Source organism: Ranitomeya variabilis, chromosome 8, assembly GCF_051348905.1.
Source record: "Ranitomeya variabilis isolate aRanVar5 chromosome 8, aRanVar5.hap1, whole genome shotgun sequence".
In the NCBI taxonomy this organism is placed as follows: Eukaryota; Metazoa; Chordata; class Amphibia; order Anura; family Dendrobatidae; genus Ranitomeya; species Ranitomeya variabilis.
This window is the reverse complement of record NC_135239.1, coordinates 26071414-26089044: the sequence shown is the minus strand read 5'-3', so window position 1 is coordinate 26089044 and position 17631 is coordinate 26071414. Positions and strand designations below refer to the sequence as shown.

At 47.8% G+C, this 17631-nt stretch overlaps 2 protein-coding genes across 5 annotated transcripts in view; one reads left to right on the top strand and one right to left on the bottom strand.

Annotated features, from left to right (window-relative positions):
- PTPRF (protein tyrosine phosphatase receptor type F) overlaps positions 1-17631 on the bottom strand; it is a 1035200-nt gene that overhangs the window by 383777 nt on the left and 633792 nt on the right. The gene's annotated exons all lie outside the window — the stretch shown is intronic.
- LOC143787438 (uncharacterized) overlaps positions 9571-17631 on the top strand; it is a 49513-nt gene continuing 41452 nt past the window's right edge. The window contains exons 1-2 of one of the 2 annotated variants that reach the window (XM_077276159.1): positions 9571-10057; positions 11759-11836. In XM_077276159.1, coding sequence (XP_077132274.1) covers positions 9791-10057; positions 11759-11836 — 345 coding nt within the window. In that variant the 5' untranslated portion in view covers positions 9571-9790. Of the gene's footprint in view, positions 10058-11354; positions 11837-17631 lie in introns of those variants that run through there. The other variant, XR_013218367.1, reaches the window with a different exon arrangement.

The following is a 17631-nucleotide window of genomic DNA, read 5'->3' as shown; positions in this document are numbered from 1 at the left end:
AGGAGCTGCAGGGGTCATGCTGTATTATGGCATTATGTGAGATCTATATGACGGTATTATGTGATCTGTATGGTGGTATTATGCTTTATCAGTATTGTGAGAATTATATGGTGGTATTGTGTGTGATCTATAAGGCGGCATTATGTGAGATCTATATGGCGGCATTGTGACAAGTATGTGGCGGTATTATGTGAGAACACTATGGAGGTATTATGTGTGATCTATATGGCGGTATGTGAGAACACTGGCGGTATTATGTGTGGTCTATATGGTGGTATTATGTGAGAACTGTATGACAGTATTGTGTGATCTATTTGATGGTATTGTGTGTGATCTATATGGCGGTATTATGTGTGATCTATATGGCGGTATTATGTGAGAACCCTATGGCGTCGTTATTTGCGATCTATATGATGGTATTATGTGAGAACTATAGGACAGCATTATGTGTGATCTATATGGCGGTATTATGTGTGATCTATATGGCGGTATTATGTGAGAACACTATGGCAGTATTATCTTCAGAAAGCGGACCCATTATAGGGTGGTTCTGGCTGAGCACCTGCACGCGGGTCTGGGGTAATAGAGGGGGCAGCATGACCTCCAGTTAGGTGCAGTCAGGGGAAGGCTGGTGAGGCAGCTGAAGAGGAGTCTCATTTTTATCGTTACTATATGGCTACATTTCCTTCCCAGCGTCACCCCAGACTGCGCCTGTCGCCTCGCTTTCACACATCGCCAGGACAGGATGGAGAAGACAGGATCTGAGGAGGGGAATGGGGTCTGCATGCAAAGTCTGGATCAGAACAGGCCATCAATCCACAGAAATGTTTCCTGGATTTCTGAGGAGACGGTCCATCCATGTGTATAAAAGACAGTGCTCTGTGTACAATCCCTGGCTGCTCCGCGCACTAAACAGGGTGCCCCCCATAGACCAGCACACTGCTCTCCTGAAATACTCTGTGCTGCTGTCACCCTGCTCCCTCCACCACATATCTCCCAGAATCCTTGCTGCCTGCCATCCTCGGTGACTGTCTACTTGTCAGTATAAGGGTATGACTCCACGGTACGGATGGGCGGCGGTATCGCCCCAGCGGCGAAGCCGCTCGGCGCTAAGCCCCGCCCCCTTAATGGGACGCGATCATGCCGGATGTGTTAACTCTTCACATCCGGGATGATCGCTCTGTCCCATAGGGCCCTGTGATATGCCTTGCGGGGACGCTGCGCCCCCGCAAGGTGTACGGGCATGCTGCAATCTGAAAAGACGCGCAGCATGTCCGTAGTCGCAGGGCCGCCGCGTGCGGGTTTCCACGCATAGTGGAGACGGGATTTCATCAAATCCCCTCCACTATGCTGGAACATCTGGACGCTGCTTGTTTGACGCTGCAGCGCTGCGCAGCGTCAAACAAGCAGCGTTTCCTGAACGTGGAAACATACCCTAAGGCTGCTTTCACACTAGCGTCGGTACGGGCCCGTCGCAGTGCGTCGGCCCGACGTACCGACACATGCTGTGAAAGAAATGCCCGACGTGGGCAGTGGAAGCAGTCTTACGACGCTTCCGCTGCCCCATTGTAAGGTCCGGGGAGGAGAGGGCGGAGTTTCGGCCACACATGCGCGGTCGAAAATGTTGGACTCGACGCACAAAAAAAGTTACATGTAACATTTTTTTGTGGCGGCGGTCCGCCAAAACACAACGCAACCGTCGCACGACGGTTGCGACGTGTGGCAATACATCGCAATGCGTCGGTAATGTTAGTCTATGGTGAAAAAACGAATCCTGCAGACAACTTTGCAGGATGCGTTTTTTTTCTCCTGAATGACGCATTGCGACGTATTGCAAACAACGCTAGTGTGAAAGTAGCCTAAGGCTGCGGTCACACATTCAGTATTTGGTCAGTATTTTACCTCAGTATTTGTAAGCCAAAACCAGGAGTGGGTGATAAATGCAGAAGTGGTGCATATGTTTCTGTTATACTTCTCCTCTAATTGTTCCACTCCTGGTTTTGGCTTACAAATACTGAGGTAAAATACTGACTAAATACTGCTAGTGTGACGGCAGCCTTACTCTGCAGTCACCAACAAAATGGCTGCTCACTGGATTCCTGAATATCATCCGCTCTTATCCCTTAGCAGACACCCAGAAGGGAAGGAGAGGAGACATCACACACACGTCAGCAGACTCCGCCCATAATTACTGCAGTGCTGTAATGTGAGCTAGTTGTACACTAGGTTTTTCTGAAATTTCAGCAGCTGCTCCCCCTAGTGTTTAAAAGTGGAAATTCCAAAACTTTTCAAATTATTTTTCATATTTTACTAAATTATAAACAAATGATAATATTTTTTAAGAAAATGTAAACATTAATTCTTTACATTTTTACAATTGCTGCAAAAAAATTTTTTTTGATGGCACCTTCCCTTTAAATTACATAGATGAATTATATCACTTTACATACATGACAGTATAAGGAGAAAATAAAGAAAAAAATATAACTTTGGTAATCCTTAAGAAATATTCATAGTGGAAAATGACCAGTAAAACTACTTGACAATAAAGCCTATAAATATTATTTCCATATACGGTAAATAGCAAAAAATGACTACATATAAAGCACATCTTTGCAATAATAAACACTAGTGTGCAAAATCACTTGTAAAGAAAGTGAATAAAATATGAATGTCAAAAAAAGAGACATCATCTATGGTGGTGGGACCCATGAATAGAAATAATTGTGAATACATAGAAAATAAGGTGCCTAGCGCATGTAGGTCATAGACCTATGTAATAGTGACGGTTCATAGTTCTAGAGGTAAATAGATGGAACTCAATTACCTAAATAATTAATTAGAGTCAAAAAGGAAGTGCACAGTACATAAAAGTCATAGTTCATATCCTCGAATCAAGGCCTCTCACACCGCACCAAATAAAACATCACAGACCCACTGTCAATCATGGGTCACCAAGTGCTCCTTGACACGCGTTTCACATCTACCTTCACCATTGCTGACTGAGTGGGGGTAAGGGTGTTAAATACCCCTCTTGCCCTATCAAGAATCTGTGCCATGATTGGCACATGTGTGTGGCATTTGCACCGGTATCCTGAAGCACCGAAGGTACTGGGTACGGTATCCAGTGACTTGAGGCCTTGCCCCCAAGATGTGTCACAGGGGAGAGCGTCAGTGGGTCACCACAGGGACGCATTACCTAGGGAGCCTGGTCATCAGTAAACCAGTGCAAACGCACTGTGCCTGGCACCAACCCCAATATCCCCACATGGAAACCGCAACATATATTTATTCTGTGGGACCCTGAACCCATAGAAGCGAGCAATCGTGAAATGGTCGTCGTCCGTTCCCTCTCTCCAACGCATGTCTTGTATATCCTGAATGTCCACTCCTTCATCTTTTGGCACTGACATGAATTAAAGACTGTTGGATATTTTTCAAGCTGGTGAGTGCTGAATTCCGTCTTCCTATTTTCAAGTGGACTTTATCCTTTTTTCATGCTGAGCACCAAAACCAGCAGACAGCTGCCGCAAGATTCAGTTAATGTGGATCTATTGTCTGAAAAAAGTTGTGATTTGTGGCCCTAGATGCCGTTCATTTGTTCCTCTTTGCGTGGATCTATTTATATTGCTTTGCAGATAAGAGCCTATAGGCGCATAAGTAGTTACAACTATAGAGCAAATCGTATAATGTAGATAAAGCATATTGACAGACATTGCTGACCATCTAATGACACACATTTTTATCTGTACTGAGGCACACTGAGGTACTTTGGTGCAATACCATAAAGACATAGGCACTCCATGTACTGCTGTACGACACTGTCAGTGACTCCCTGGCTACATACCTGCTCCTGTGAACCTGTGGGGTTATCCTGCTACTCTGCTCTGAGTTCCTGCTGCATACACCAGTTTCCAGTAATCCTCCTTCATCTGCTGCTCGTGTTTACTTCCATCTCATTTGCTGGACATGTAAGCTGTTTCTGCTCTGCAAAAACCTGAGACTATTAACCAGGCCTCCCTGGTTGAGCTAAGATATAATTTGAACTGCCTTATAAGCTTATCTATCTGTGTTTGGACTAAGACAAGGATTTATTCGTGTCAAGTAAACTCAAGAATAAATGTGCTACATAGACTTTTTGCTTGATTGCATTTTCCTCTGAAGTTTCGTATAGACTGCTAAGCTGCTTTAATATTTACACCAAGTGTTGTGGACTTGAGTTTCTCTCTGCACCTGATTGAATCACAGTGTGATAATATAGACTTTACCACTTATAAAACTGTGTCCTGTAGTTGTCTTGTTCCACGCAAAGAGTCTCCTGAGTTATCCCCTATAATTATTACAGGATACTCTAGCAATAAAAAAAAGGAGACTGCTGGAACAATGACTGCAGAGAGCAGATTAGAGCAGGTGTTTTCCATAATTAGATCACTGCAGAAAGATGTGGAAGGTCTGCAAAAGAAGTTTGGAAGCTTTGAACACAATCAACAAGTGTTTGGACAAACTTTGCAGGACTTAAGCAACCGCATGGCAGCCCAGGAAAACAAACTTGCTGGCATAGAGTCCCAGTATGGACGGGCTTTTCAGGACATAAGCATGCAAATAGCTTCACAAGTGACTTTACCCTCTGGGCAACCGCCACCAGCTAGCCCACCTAAGTTGCCCCCATTCAGATTTAATGGTGATCGCGTCAAATTTCGTGGCTTTGTGAATCAATGTATGCTATATTTTGATGTGCATGCTGACCATTTTCCTACTGATAGATCCAAAGTATTGTGTGTAATAATGCTACTGAACTCACGAGCGCTCGCCTGGGCGAATCCGATGATTGAGTCTCGTGACCCACAGTTAAATAACTTGGATGATTTCTTGGCCGCTATGGCATTAATGTTTGATGACCCTAATCGCCGTGCAACCGCTGAATCTGCTTTGTTGTCTTTACACCAGGCTAAACGTTCTGTTATTGAGTATGCCACTGAATTCAGGAGATTAGCGGTAGATACCAATTGGGACAGTTATGCACAATTGCCTATTTTTAAAAGGGGTCTGTCTAGTATTATAAAAGATGAACTAGCTCGCTCTGAGTCACCACAAGAGCTAGAGACATTTATACAGCATTGTGTGGGCATTGACATTCGCCTTAATGAGCGTAGGCAGGAGCATGGCCTTCGTGAAAGTCTATGTTTCTACTGCGGCCAGTCTGACCACTTCTTGATCAATTGTCCTAAGTGTCCTAGATGGCCTAACAAGGTGCTAGCAGCAGTAGGGGAGTATGACAACTGTGATGATGAATCTGACATCTCTGAATGTAGCCTGCCTTTAAACGCTGTATTCCATTCACTTTCTATGACTTCACCCACCAAGGAGCTGAAAGAGAAGAACTCTCACTGTTCTCTCCCTTTTAAGATCCTGTGTTCAGGACAGTGGATTTCCTGTGCAGCTATGATTGACTCTGGTGCCGGTGGCAATTTCATGGATATCGCATTTGCCAAGGAACATGGTATTGAAATTCAGCAAAGAGCCTCTCCAATTACCATGGAAACAGTGGATGGGTCACCTTTAATCTCTGGGCCTGTGGATCAGGAGACCATACCCCTTGAAATTTTGTTGGAGCCTAATCATCAGGAGCAACTTTCTTTCTTGCTAATTTCTTCTCCTCATTTTCCTGTGATTTTAGGCACTCCTTGGTTGCGTTCTCAGAACCCAATTATTAACTGGGAGACCAAGGAGATTATCTTTCCAACAAGGAGCAACTCAGCGTTAACAGAAGCTGTCCCTGAGTCCACGGCTACGGAACCACATGTACAGGTATTTTCTGTCATGATTCCCAATGGCAGGGACATGGGCAAAAACGGACTAGCTCTAGGAAGATGGTATCTCAGGTAACCGCGATGCTGAACCTAACATGCAAATAAAAGTAGCCAGGGGGTGTGCCTACGTTGTATCCCTAGACACCTCGCGCCAGCCGGAGAGCTAACTACCCCTATAAGAGGAATACACAGACCTGGCTTGCCTCCAGGGAAACCCCAAAAGTTATAGTAGCCCCCCACATGTAATAACGGTTAGGTAAGAGGAAAACACAAACGCAGTATGAATATAGATTCAGCAAAGTGAGGCCCTCTGACTAGATAGATGAAAATACAAAAGAGGACTTCGCGGTTACCTCAAAACCCTAAGCAGCCATCCTGAAACTACCTTAACTCCGTTATCAACTCATGACACCGGAGTAGTAATTTCAGATCACTAGAGCTTCCAGCAGCACGAGAAATATAAATGCATGCTGGACAAAACAAACACAAAAAAGCCAAAGATTTCAACTTAGCTGAATTGCAGACTTGGAGCAGGTAGCAAGCAACAGAGATGCTCTGGTAACATTGATTGCCGGCACTAGAGTGACTGAGAAGCCAGACTAAATAGGAAACTCCCAATTTCCTGATGAAAACAGGTGCACTGGAAACACAAGACCAAAGTCAACCAGTACCACCAGTAGCCACCAGAGGGAGCCAAAAACAGAATTCACAACAGTACCCCCCCCTTAAGGAGGGGGCACCGAACCCTCATGAGAACCACCAGGGCGATCTGGATGCGCCCTATGAAAGGCGCGAACCAAATCAGAGGCATGAACATCAGAGGCAGTCACCCAAGAATTATCCTCCTGACCGTATCCCTTCCATTTAACCAGATATTGAAGTCTCCGTCTGGAAATACGAGAGTCCAAAATCTTCTCCACAACATACTCCAATTCACCCTCCACCAGCACAGGAGCAGGAGGCTCAACAGAAGGAACAACCGGTACCTCGTACCTCCGCAACAACGACCTATGGAAGACATTATGAATGGTGATAGATGCTGGAAGGTCCAAACGAAAAGATACAGGATTAAGAATCTCCAAAATCTTATAAGGACCTATGAACCGAGGTTTGAACTTAGGAGAAGAGACCTTCATAGGGACAAAACGAGAAGACAACCACACCAAGTCTCCAACACGGAGATGATGACCCACACGACGATGACGATTAGCAAACTGCTGAGTCTTCTCCTGAGACAACTTCAAATTGTCCACCACATGACTCCAAATCCGGTGCAGTCTATCCACCACAGAATCCACTCCAGGACAATCCGAAGACTCCACCTGACCAGACGAAAAACGAGGGTGAAACCCTGAATTGCAAAAGAAAGGAGAAACCAGAGTAGCAGAACTGGCCCGATTATTGAGGGCAAACTCTGCCAACGGCAAAAAGGCGACCCAATCATCCTGATCAGCAGACACAAAACACCTCAAATACGTCTCCAAGGTCTGATTAGTTCGCTCCGTCTGGCCATTAGTCTGAGGATGGAACGCAGACGAAAAAGACAAATCAATGCCCATCCTGGCACAGAACGCTCGCCAGAACCTAGACACAAATTGAGATCCTCTGTCAGACACGATGTTTTCCGGGATACCATGTAAGCGAACCACATTCTGAAAAAATAAAGGAACCAACTCCGATGAAGAAGGCAATTTGGGCAAGGGTACCAAATGTACCATCTTAGAAAAACGGTCACACACCACCCAAATGACGGACATTTTCTGAGAAACCGGGAGATCCGAGATAAAGTCCATAGAGATGTGCGTCCACGGCCTCTTCGGAATAGGCAAGGACAACAACAATCCACTAGCCCGAGAACAGCAAGGCTTGGCCCGAGCACAAACATCACAAGACTGTACAAAGGTACGCACATCCCGAGACAGGGAAGGCCACCAGAAGGACCTGGCCACCAAATCTCTGGTACCAAAAATTCCAGGGTGGCCCGCCAACACAGAAGAATGAACCTCTGAGATGACTCTACTGGTCCACTCATCAGGAACAAACAATCTCCCAGACGGACAACGATCAGGCCTATCAGTCTGAAACTCCTGCAAAGCACGTCGCAAGTCTGGGGAGACAGCAGACAAAATCACTCCATCCTTAAGGATACCCGTAGGCTCAGAATCACCAGAGGAGTCAGGCTCAAAACTCCTAGAAAGAGCATCTGCCTTCACATTTTTCGAGCCCGGCAAGTATGAAACCACAAAATTAAACCGAGAGAAAAACAATGACCAGCGCGCCTGTCCAGGATTCAGACGCCTGGCGGACTCAAGGTAAATCAGATTCTTGTGATCAGTCAAGACCACCACCTGATGTCTAGCACCCTCAAGCCAATGACGCCACTCCTCAAATGCCCACTTCATAGCCAAGAGCTCCCGATTACCGACATCATAATTTCGCTCGGCGGGCGAAAACTTTCGAGAGAAGAATGCACATGGTCTCATCACTGAGCAATCGGGACTTTTCTGCGACAAAACCGCCCCCGCTCCAATCTCGGAAGCATCAACCTCAACCTGAAAAGGGAGCGAAACATCAGGCTGGCGCAACACAGGGGCAGAAGAAAAGCGGCGCTTAAGCTCCCGAAAGGCCTCCACAGCCGCAGAGGACCAATTGGCAACATCAGCACCCTTCTTAGTCAAATCAGTCAGAGGTTTAGCAACACTTGAAAACCCAGTTATAAATCGACGATAGAAATTAGCAAAGCCCAAGAACTTCTGAAGACTCTTCAGGGAAGTAGGCTGCGTCCAATCACAAATAGCTCGAACCTTGACAGGATCCATCTCAACAGAAGAAGGGGAAAAAATATACCCCAAAAAGGAGATCTTCTGAACCCCAAAGATACACTTTGAACCCTTTACAAACAGAGAATTGGACCGCAAAACCTGAAAAACCTTCCTAACCTGTTGAACATGCGACTCCCAGTCATCCGAAAAAATCAAAATATCATCCAAATACACAATCATAAACTTATCCAGGTATTTACGGAAAATATCGTGCATAAAGGACTGAAAGACTGAAGGAGCATTAGAAAGACCAAAAGGCATTACCAAATACTCAAAATGGCCCTCGGGCGTATTAAATGCAGTTTTCCACTCATCTCCCTGCTTGATCCGCACCAAATTATACGCACCCCGAAGATCAACCTTAGAGAACCACTTTGCCCCTTTAATACGAGCAAATAAATCAGTCAATAGTGGCAAAGGATACTGGTATTTGACTGTAATCTTATTCAACAGGCGATAATCAATACAGGGCCTCAGGGAGCCATCTTTTTTACCCACGAAAAAAAACCCTGCTCCTAAAGGGGATGAGGATGGACGGATATGTCCCTTTTCCAAGGACTCCCTAATATACTCTCGCATAACAGCATGCTCAGGCACAGATAGATTGAACAAACGACCCTTGGGAAACTTGCTGCCCGGAATCAAGTCTATAGCACAATCGCAATCCCGGTGAGGGGGGAGAGAACTAAGTTTAGGCTCCTCAAAAACATCACCATAATCAGACAAAAATGCCGGAATTTCAGAGGGAGTAGATGAAGCAATGGAAACCAAAGGTACTTCCCCATGAGCCCCCTGACATCCCCAACTTAACACAGACATTGTTTTCCAGTCAAGGACTGGATTATGAGTTTGCAACCATGGCAATCCAAGCACTAAGACACCATGCAAGTTATGCAACACAAGGAAGCGAATCACCTCCCGATGGTCAGGAGCAGGGCCGCCATCAGGGCATGACAGGCATCACTGCTGTATGGGGCCCGGAGATGAGGAGCAAAAAGGGGGGCCCGCCGCCCGAGCACGCTGACAACCCGGTCCGCGCTCTGCTCGGGCCCCCTCTGACATTTTATTCATGCTGCTGCAGCTGCTGCGCTGCCATTGAGCCGATTAACTACCTGTGGGCTGGCGTCTCCGCGTCTGGCGTGTGTAAATGCAGGCTAAATGAGCGCTGTAGCTTTAAGGGGCCCGGTGCATCATGGGCGTGTGACGTCACACGCTGCCCTGCTCCACTTCCTCATTCCGGAGCAGAGCAGCGTGCGGTGTGCCACGTGCCTGCTGCGGACGGCGGTGGAGCAGACGGCGGAGCAGAAGAGGCAGGCCGGCGGCAGCAGGGGACCACCGCACGATGAGAGGACCGAGGACGTGCAGGATGCTGGAGCTGCTCTGCAGACCGGACCAGACGAGTGGAGCCGGCGGCGGGCGAGCAGGGTTAGTACCGTCCGTCCGGACTCCGGATGCAAACAGGGCCCGGGGGTGAGGGCCTGGGGGTGAGGGCCCGGGGGTGGGGGCCCGGGGGGGGGGGGGTTATTTGCTGCCTGCCTGCACGGGGGTCTGATTCAATGCACGGGCCCTGTTTGAATCAGACCCCCCATGCAGGCAGGCAGCAAATAACCCCCCCCGGGCCCCCACCCCCGGGCCCTGTTTGAATCAGACCCCCCGTGCAGGCAGGCAGCAAATAAACCCCCCCGGGCCCCCACCCCCGAGCCCTGTTTGAATCAGACCCCCCATGCAGGCAGGCAGCAAATAAACCCCCCCGGGCCCCCACCCCCGGGCCCTGTTTGAATCAGACCCCCCGTGCAGGCAGGCAGCAAATAAACCCCCCCGGGCCCCCACCCCCGAGCCCTGTTTGAATCAGACCCCCCATGCAGGCAGGCAGCAAATAAACCCCCCCCCCGGGCCCCCACCCCCGGGCCCTGTTTGAATCAGACCCCCCGTGCAGGCAGGCAGCAAATAAACCCCCCCGGGCCCCCACCCCCGGGCCCTGTTTGAATCAGACCCCCCGTGCAGGCAGGCAGCAAATAAACACCCCCGGGCCCTCACCCTCGGGCCCTCACCCCTGGGCCCTGTTTGAATCCGACCCGTGGTGCAGGCTGAGGCAGGCAGCAAATAAACCCCCCCCACCCCCGGGCCCTGTTTGGGGGGGCTTATTTGCTGCCTGCCTGCACGGGGGGGTCGGATTCAAACAGGGCCCGGGGGTGGGGAGGTTTGTTTGCTGCCTGCCTGCACGGATTCAAACAGGGCCCCGGGGGGGGGGGGGGGGGGTTGGTTTGCTGCCTGCATGGATTCAATGAGGAGGGGGGGTTTGTTTGCTGCACATTCCAACAAGGCACAGGTGGAGGTGGTACACATATAAAGTATCCTTGCGTCCGTATCCTTGTGTCCCTGCTGGACACGGGGGCAGAGATGCTGGACACGGGGGCAGAGATGCTGGACACGGGGGCAGAGATGCTGGACACGGGGGCAGAGATGCTGGACACGGGGGCTATGAATGATGCTGGACACGGGGGCTATGAATGATGCTGGACACGGGGGCTATGAATGATGCTGGACACGGGGGCTATGAATGATGCTGGACACGGGGGCTATGAATGATGCTGGACACGGGGGCTATGAATGATGCTGGACACGGGGGCTATGAATGATGCTGGACACGGGGGCTATGAATGATGCTGGACACGGGGGCTATGAATGATGCTGGACACGGGGGCTATGAATGGAGATATGGGGTATGATGAAAGACATGGGGGCATAACTGGAGACAGATCGTGCAGGATCATGGGGCAGGATGGATATGATGGAGACAGATGGGGCAGGATGGGGAGATCATATGGTGCAGAAAGGATACTCATGAGGGCAGGATGGGAGAACATATGGCTGACGCCAGGAATGAGACACACGGGGCCAGGATGGCGAATATTATTACCATAGGGACTAATTAAGGGATATTATTACTGCAGTGATGTATTTATTTTTTGAGGACACTGTTTTAAATGAGGGGGCGGTCCTGTTACTGTGTAGAGTGACACTATGTCGCCTCTTTTTCTTTATGCGGTGTAATGTAGAAGTTGGGAAAAATTAAGTAATGTGTTCTACAAGCGGAGCTCGAGATAACTCTGTTATTTCCTGCAGAGACGAGTCCTGGCTGGAAGACATGATGGCGGTCTGTGCTGGATGAAAGATGAAGGACTTCACCAAGAGACGTCACTGGTAAGTCAGTGTTACCTGTACACTGACACTATACACTGTATACTATATACAGAGCTCCTGTGTATAATTTCACTAGTGATCACTGTATTATCTGTACACAGACACTGCATACTAAGTACAGCTCTCCTGTGTATAATGGCACTTAGGCCGGGGTCACACTGGTGCGAGATACGGCCGAGTCTCGCTGGTTAAAAGCAAGCTGTGGCACCTGCACTCCGGAGCGGAGCGTGCAGCTGCATAGCAATACATGGAGCTGCACGCTCCGCTCCGGAGTGCCGGTGCCACAGCTTGCTTTTAACCAGCGAGACTCGGCCGTATCTCGCACCAGTGTGTCTCCGGCCTTATGGTGATAGTGTGGTGCTTTTTTTTTATTACTGATCAGAATTGTAGTATTTAGTCACTATGTGGTGGTAATATGTGGTCTGGACATGGTGTTGCGGTATTTGTCCCTTGTATGTGATATTATTCGATCACTGTGGTGGTAATATGCGGTCTGGTCATGGTGTAGCGGTATTTGTTCTTTGTATGTGATATTATTCGATCACTGTGGTGGTAATATGTCATCTGGTCATGGTGTAGCGGTATTTGTTCTTTGTATGTGATATTATTCGATCACTGTGGTGGTAATATGTCATCTGGTCATGGTGTAGCGGTATTTGTTCTTTGTATGTGATATTATTCGATCACTGTGGTGGTAATATGCGGTCTGGTCATGGTGTAGCGGTATTTGTTCTTTGTATGTGACATTATTCGATCACTGTGGTTGTAATATGTCATCTGGTCATGGTGTAGCGGTATTTGTTTTTTATGTGATATTATTGGTCATTTTAAAAATTGAAAAATAAATAAAAATATACCTAAATTGTTTTGCATATTTTAACAAATATTTAATAGGTTACAGCAGAGTAGGGCCTCACCAAAAGAGTCTACCGTGTTATGGTGGCGGCTTACAAAATCTTTTGGCCAAAACAAAAGCTGCCGGCTATATGTGTGATCTGGTGATGGGAACTGTTAGGGTACTGTCACACAGTGCCATTTTGATCGCTACGACGGCACGATCCGTGACGTCGCAGCGATCGTATGATTATCGCTCCAGCGTCGTAGACTGCGGTCACACGTTGCAATCACGGCGCTGGAGCGATGCCGAAGTCCCCGGGTAACCAGGGTAAACATCGGGTTACTAAGCGCAGGGCCGCGCTTAGTAACCCGATGTTTAGCCTGGTTACCAGCGTAAACGTAAAAAAAACAAACAGTACATACTCACATTCCGGTGTCTGTCCCCCGGCGTTCTGCTTCTCTGCACTGTGTAAGCACAGCGGCCGGAAAGCAGAGCGGTGACGTCAGACGTCACCGCTGTGCTCGCTTTCTGGCTGGCCGGCGCTCACAGTGCAGAGAAGCTGAGACGCCGGAGGACAGACACCAGAATGTGAGTATGTACTGTTTGTTTTTTTTACGTTTACGCTGGTAACCAGGGTAAACATCAGGTTACTAAGCGCGGCCCTGCGCTTAGTTACCCGATGTTTACCCTGGTTACAAGCGAACACATCGCTGGATCGCTGTCACACACAACGATCCAGCGATGTCAGCGGGAGATCAAGCGACGAAAGAAAGTTCCAAACGATCTGCTACGACGTACGATTCTCAGCAGGGTCCCTGATCGCTGCTGCGTGTCAGACACTGCGATATCGTAACGATATCGCTAGAACGTCACGAATCGTACCGTCGTAGCGATCAAAATTGCACTGTGTGACAGTACCCTTAGGGTATGTGTCCACGTTAAGTAAACGCTGCGTGTTTGACGGTGCGTGGGGCCACAGCGTCAAACACGCAGCGTCCAGATGTTCCAGCATAGTGAAGGGGATTTTATGAAATCCCGTCTCCACTATGCGTGGTAACACGCACCCGGCGGCCCTGCGACTCCGGACATACGGCGCTTCTTTTAAGATCGCTGCGCCGCCGCAAGCTATAACACAGGGCCCTATGTGTGGGGTGCGATGATCCCGGATGTGTGCAATGAACACATCCGGCATCATCGCGTCACAGTAGGGGGCGGGGCTTAGCGCCGAGCGGGTTTGCCGCTCCGACGCAGCAACCGCCGGCCATCCTGAAGGTGGACACGTACCCTCAATGTGTGATTGGTGAGAAGTGGAGTTTTTCCAAGAGAGAGCGGTGGGACTGTGGACAGTTCGAGGGGTGGAGCGTGGAGGCGGGGCTGGGGTGGAGCCTGGGTGGAGTCTCAAGGGGGCCCCGAAAATGTTGCCAGTATGGGGCCCCGAAATTTCTAGTGGCAGCCCTGGTCAGGAGTCATACACATAGTCACTTGTGTCCAGAACTGTGGTTTATTCCTAGCCAAAGGTGTGGAGTCGATACCCTTCAGAGGGATAGGAACTTCCAAAGGCTCTAGGCTAAACCCACAACGTCTGGCAAAGGACCAATCCATAAGACTCAAGGAAGCGCCAGAATCCACATAGGCATCCACAGTAATAGTTGATAATGAACAGATCAAAGTTACAGACAAAATAAACTTAGACTGTAAGGTGCTAATTGCAAAAGACTTATCAACCTTTTTTGTGCGTTTAGAGCATGCTGATATAACATGAGCAGAATCACCACAGTAGAAGCACAACCCATTTTTACGCCTATAATTCTGCCGTTCACTTCTGGACAGAATTCTATCACATTGCATAATCTCCGGTGCCTGCTCAGAAGACACCGCCAAATGGTGCACAGGTTTGCGCTCCCGTAAACGCCGATCAATCTGAATAGCCATAGTCATGGATTCATTCAGACCTGTGGGCGTAGGAAACCCCACCATGACATCTTTAACGGCGTCAGAGAGACCTTCTCTGAAATTCGCCGCCAGGGCGCACTCATTCCACTGAGTAAGCACAGACCATTTTCGAAATTTTTGACAATATACTTCAGCTTCATCATGCCCTTGAGAGAGGGCTAGCAAGGCCTTTTCAGCCTGAATCTCCAAATTAGGTTCCTCATAGAGCAACCCCAGTGCCAGAAAAAACGCATCCACATTGAGCAGCGCAGGATCCCCTGGTGCCAATGCAAATGCCCAATTCTGGGGGTCACCCCGCAACAAGGAAATAACAATTTTAACCTGCTGAGCGGGGTCTCCAGCGGAACGAGATCTCAGAGAAAGATACAATTTACAATTGTGCTTAAAATTCAAAAAGCGAGATCTATCTCCAGAAAAGAACTCAGGTATAGGGATCTTGGGTTCAGACATAGGAGCATGTATAACATAGTCTTGGATATTTTGAACCTTAGAGGCAAGAGTATTAAGATTAGAAGCTAAACTCTGGATATCCATTTCTCAACAGCAGAGATCTGAGCCATTCAGGGGTTAAGAGGAGAGAAAAAAACAAACAAAAAACAGCAGATTGCAATTATGGCTAGACAGAACCTCTGAGTAAAAAAAAAAAAAAAAAAAAGTGTCAGAAACTTCTTTTTCCTCTCCTTCTTTAGCCAATACCTTTAATACATTCTGGCCGGCAATACTGTCATGATTCCCAATGGCAGGGACATGGGCAAAAACGGACTAGCTCTAGGATGATGGTATCTCAGGTAACCGCGATGCTGAACCTAACACGCAAATAAAAGTAGCCAGGGGGTGTGCCTACGTTGTATCCCTAGACACCTCGCGCCAGCCGGAGAGCTAACTACCCCTATAAGAGGAATACACAGACCTGGCTTGCCTCCAGGGAAACCCCAAAAGTTATAGTAGCCCCCCACATGTAATAACGGTTAGGTAAGAGGAAAACACAAACGCAGTATGAATATAGATTCAGCAAAGTGAGGCCCTCTGACTAGATAGATGAAAATACAAAAGAGGACTTCGCGGTTACCTCAAAACCCTAAGCAGCCATCCTGAAACTACCTTAACTCCGTTATCAACTCATGACACCGGAGTAGTAATTTCAGATCACTAGAGCTTCCAGCAGCACGAGAAATATAAATGCATGCTGGACAAAACAAACACAAAAAAGCCAAAGATTTCAACTTAGCTGAATTGCAGACTTGGAGCAGGTAGCAAGCAACAGAGATGCTCTGGTAACATTGATTGCCGGCACTAGAGTGACTGAGAAGCCAGACTAAATAGGAAACTCCCAATTTCCTGATGAAAAAACAGGTGCACTGGAAACACAAGACCAAAGTCAACCAGTACCACCAGTAGCCACCAGAGGGAGCCAAAAACAGAATTCACAACAATTTTCTTTACCTCCAGCATATAAAGAGTTCTCTGACATCTGTGACAAGAAGAATGCAGATCAGCTTCCTCCACACAGGCATTATGACTGTCCCATTGAGTTGCTTCCTGGGGCAGCTATTCCTTTTGGTAACGTATATCCTTTGGCGGCACCTGAGCTTCAAGCCTTAAAGGAGTATATTGATGAAATTCTGGCCAAAGGCTTCATACGTCCTTCTTCCTCACCAGCAGGGGCACCTATATTTTTTGTAAAAAAGAAGGATGGGACCCTGAGACCCTGTGTTGACTATCGGGAACTCAATAAGGTAACCGTACAAAACCGTTACCCTTTGCCTCTGATTCTCGAATTACTGGAAAGAGTCCGCCATGCTAAGGTGTTCTCTAAACTGGATCTTCGTGGGGCTTATAATTTGGTGCGTATTCGTCCAGGGGATGAGTGGAAGACAGCATTCCGATGCCGGTATGGACACTTTGAATATCTCGTGATGCCCTTCGGGCTTTGTAATGCCCCTGCAATGTTTCAACACCTTGCTAATGACATTTTCAGAGATTTGTTGGACCAGTTTGTGGTGATCTATTTGGACGATATTCTAATCTTTTCTGACTCTCTACAGGAACATGAAGAACATGTCAAAGCTGTTTTAAGACGTCTGAAAGAGAACCATCTGTATATCAAGCTGGAGAAATGCGAGTTCCATCGTTCTGAGATACAGTTCTTAGGTTATATCATCTCTCCCCAGGGGCTGAACATGGAATCTGGTAAGATTCAGGCTATCCTTGACTGGCTGGTACCCAAGAACGTTAAGGAGGTCCAACGTTTTATTGGTTTTGCAAATTTCTACAGACGCTTCATTCGAAATTTTTCTGATATTGTCCGTCCCATTACTTCCTTGACAAAGAAGGAAAAGCCCTTTAAGTGGTCATCACAGGCTCAAGAAGCTTTTGATCGGCTTAAGATCTGTTTCACATCAGCACCGCTGTTGATACACCCAGATCCAACACTTTCATTCATTGTGGAGGTGGACGCTTCTGATAATGCTTTGGGGGCTATTCTCTCCCAAAGAACTGGAGAGAAGGGTCTGCTACATCCTTGTGCTTTCTTTTCCCGTAGAGTAACCTCAGCAGAGAAGAATTACGACGTGGGAGACAAGGAATTGCTGGCTATTACTGCGTCTTTCAAAGAATGGAGGCATCATCTGCAAGGAGCTGCACAACAGATCATAGTGCTAACTGACCATCGCAATTTAGAGTTCCTTAGAGATGTCTTTCTCCTCGTCAGGCTCGTTGGAACTTATTTTTAAATCAATTTAACTTTGTTATATCGTACTGTCCAGGTTCTCGTAATGGGAAGACTGATGCTTTATCCCGAATCCATGCTGCGGATTCCGTACCTGGAGCCCCGTCCAAGACCATTCTATCTGATGCCAATTTCATTGGAGTTATCCACGATCAGCACTTGTGGAAGGAGTGCAGGGAGGCCTATGACGGTGAGGTATTTCTGGCCAACCCACCTGTGGATATTAATCTTGTCTTTAAGGGTGGCATGTGGTTCAGAGATCAACGTATCTATGTC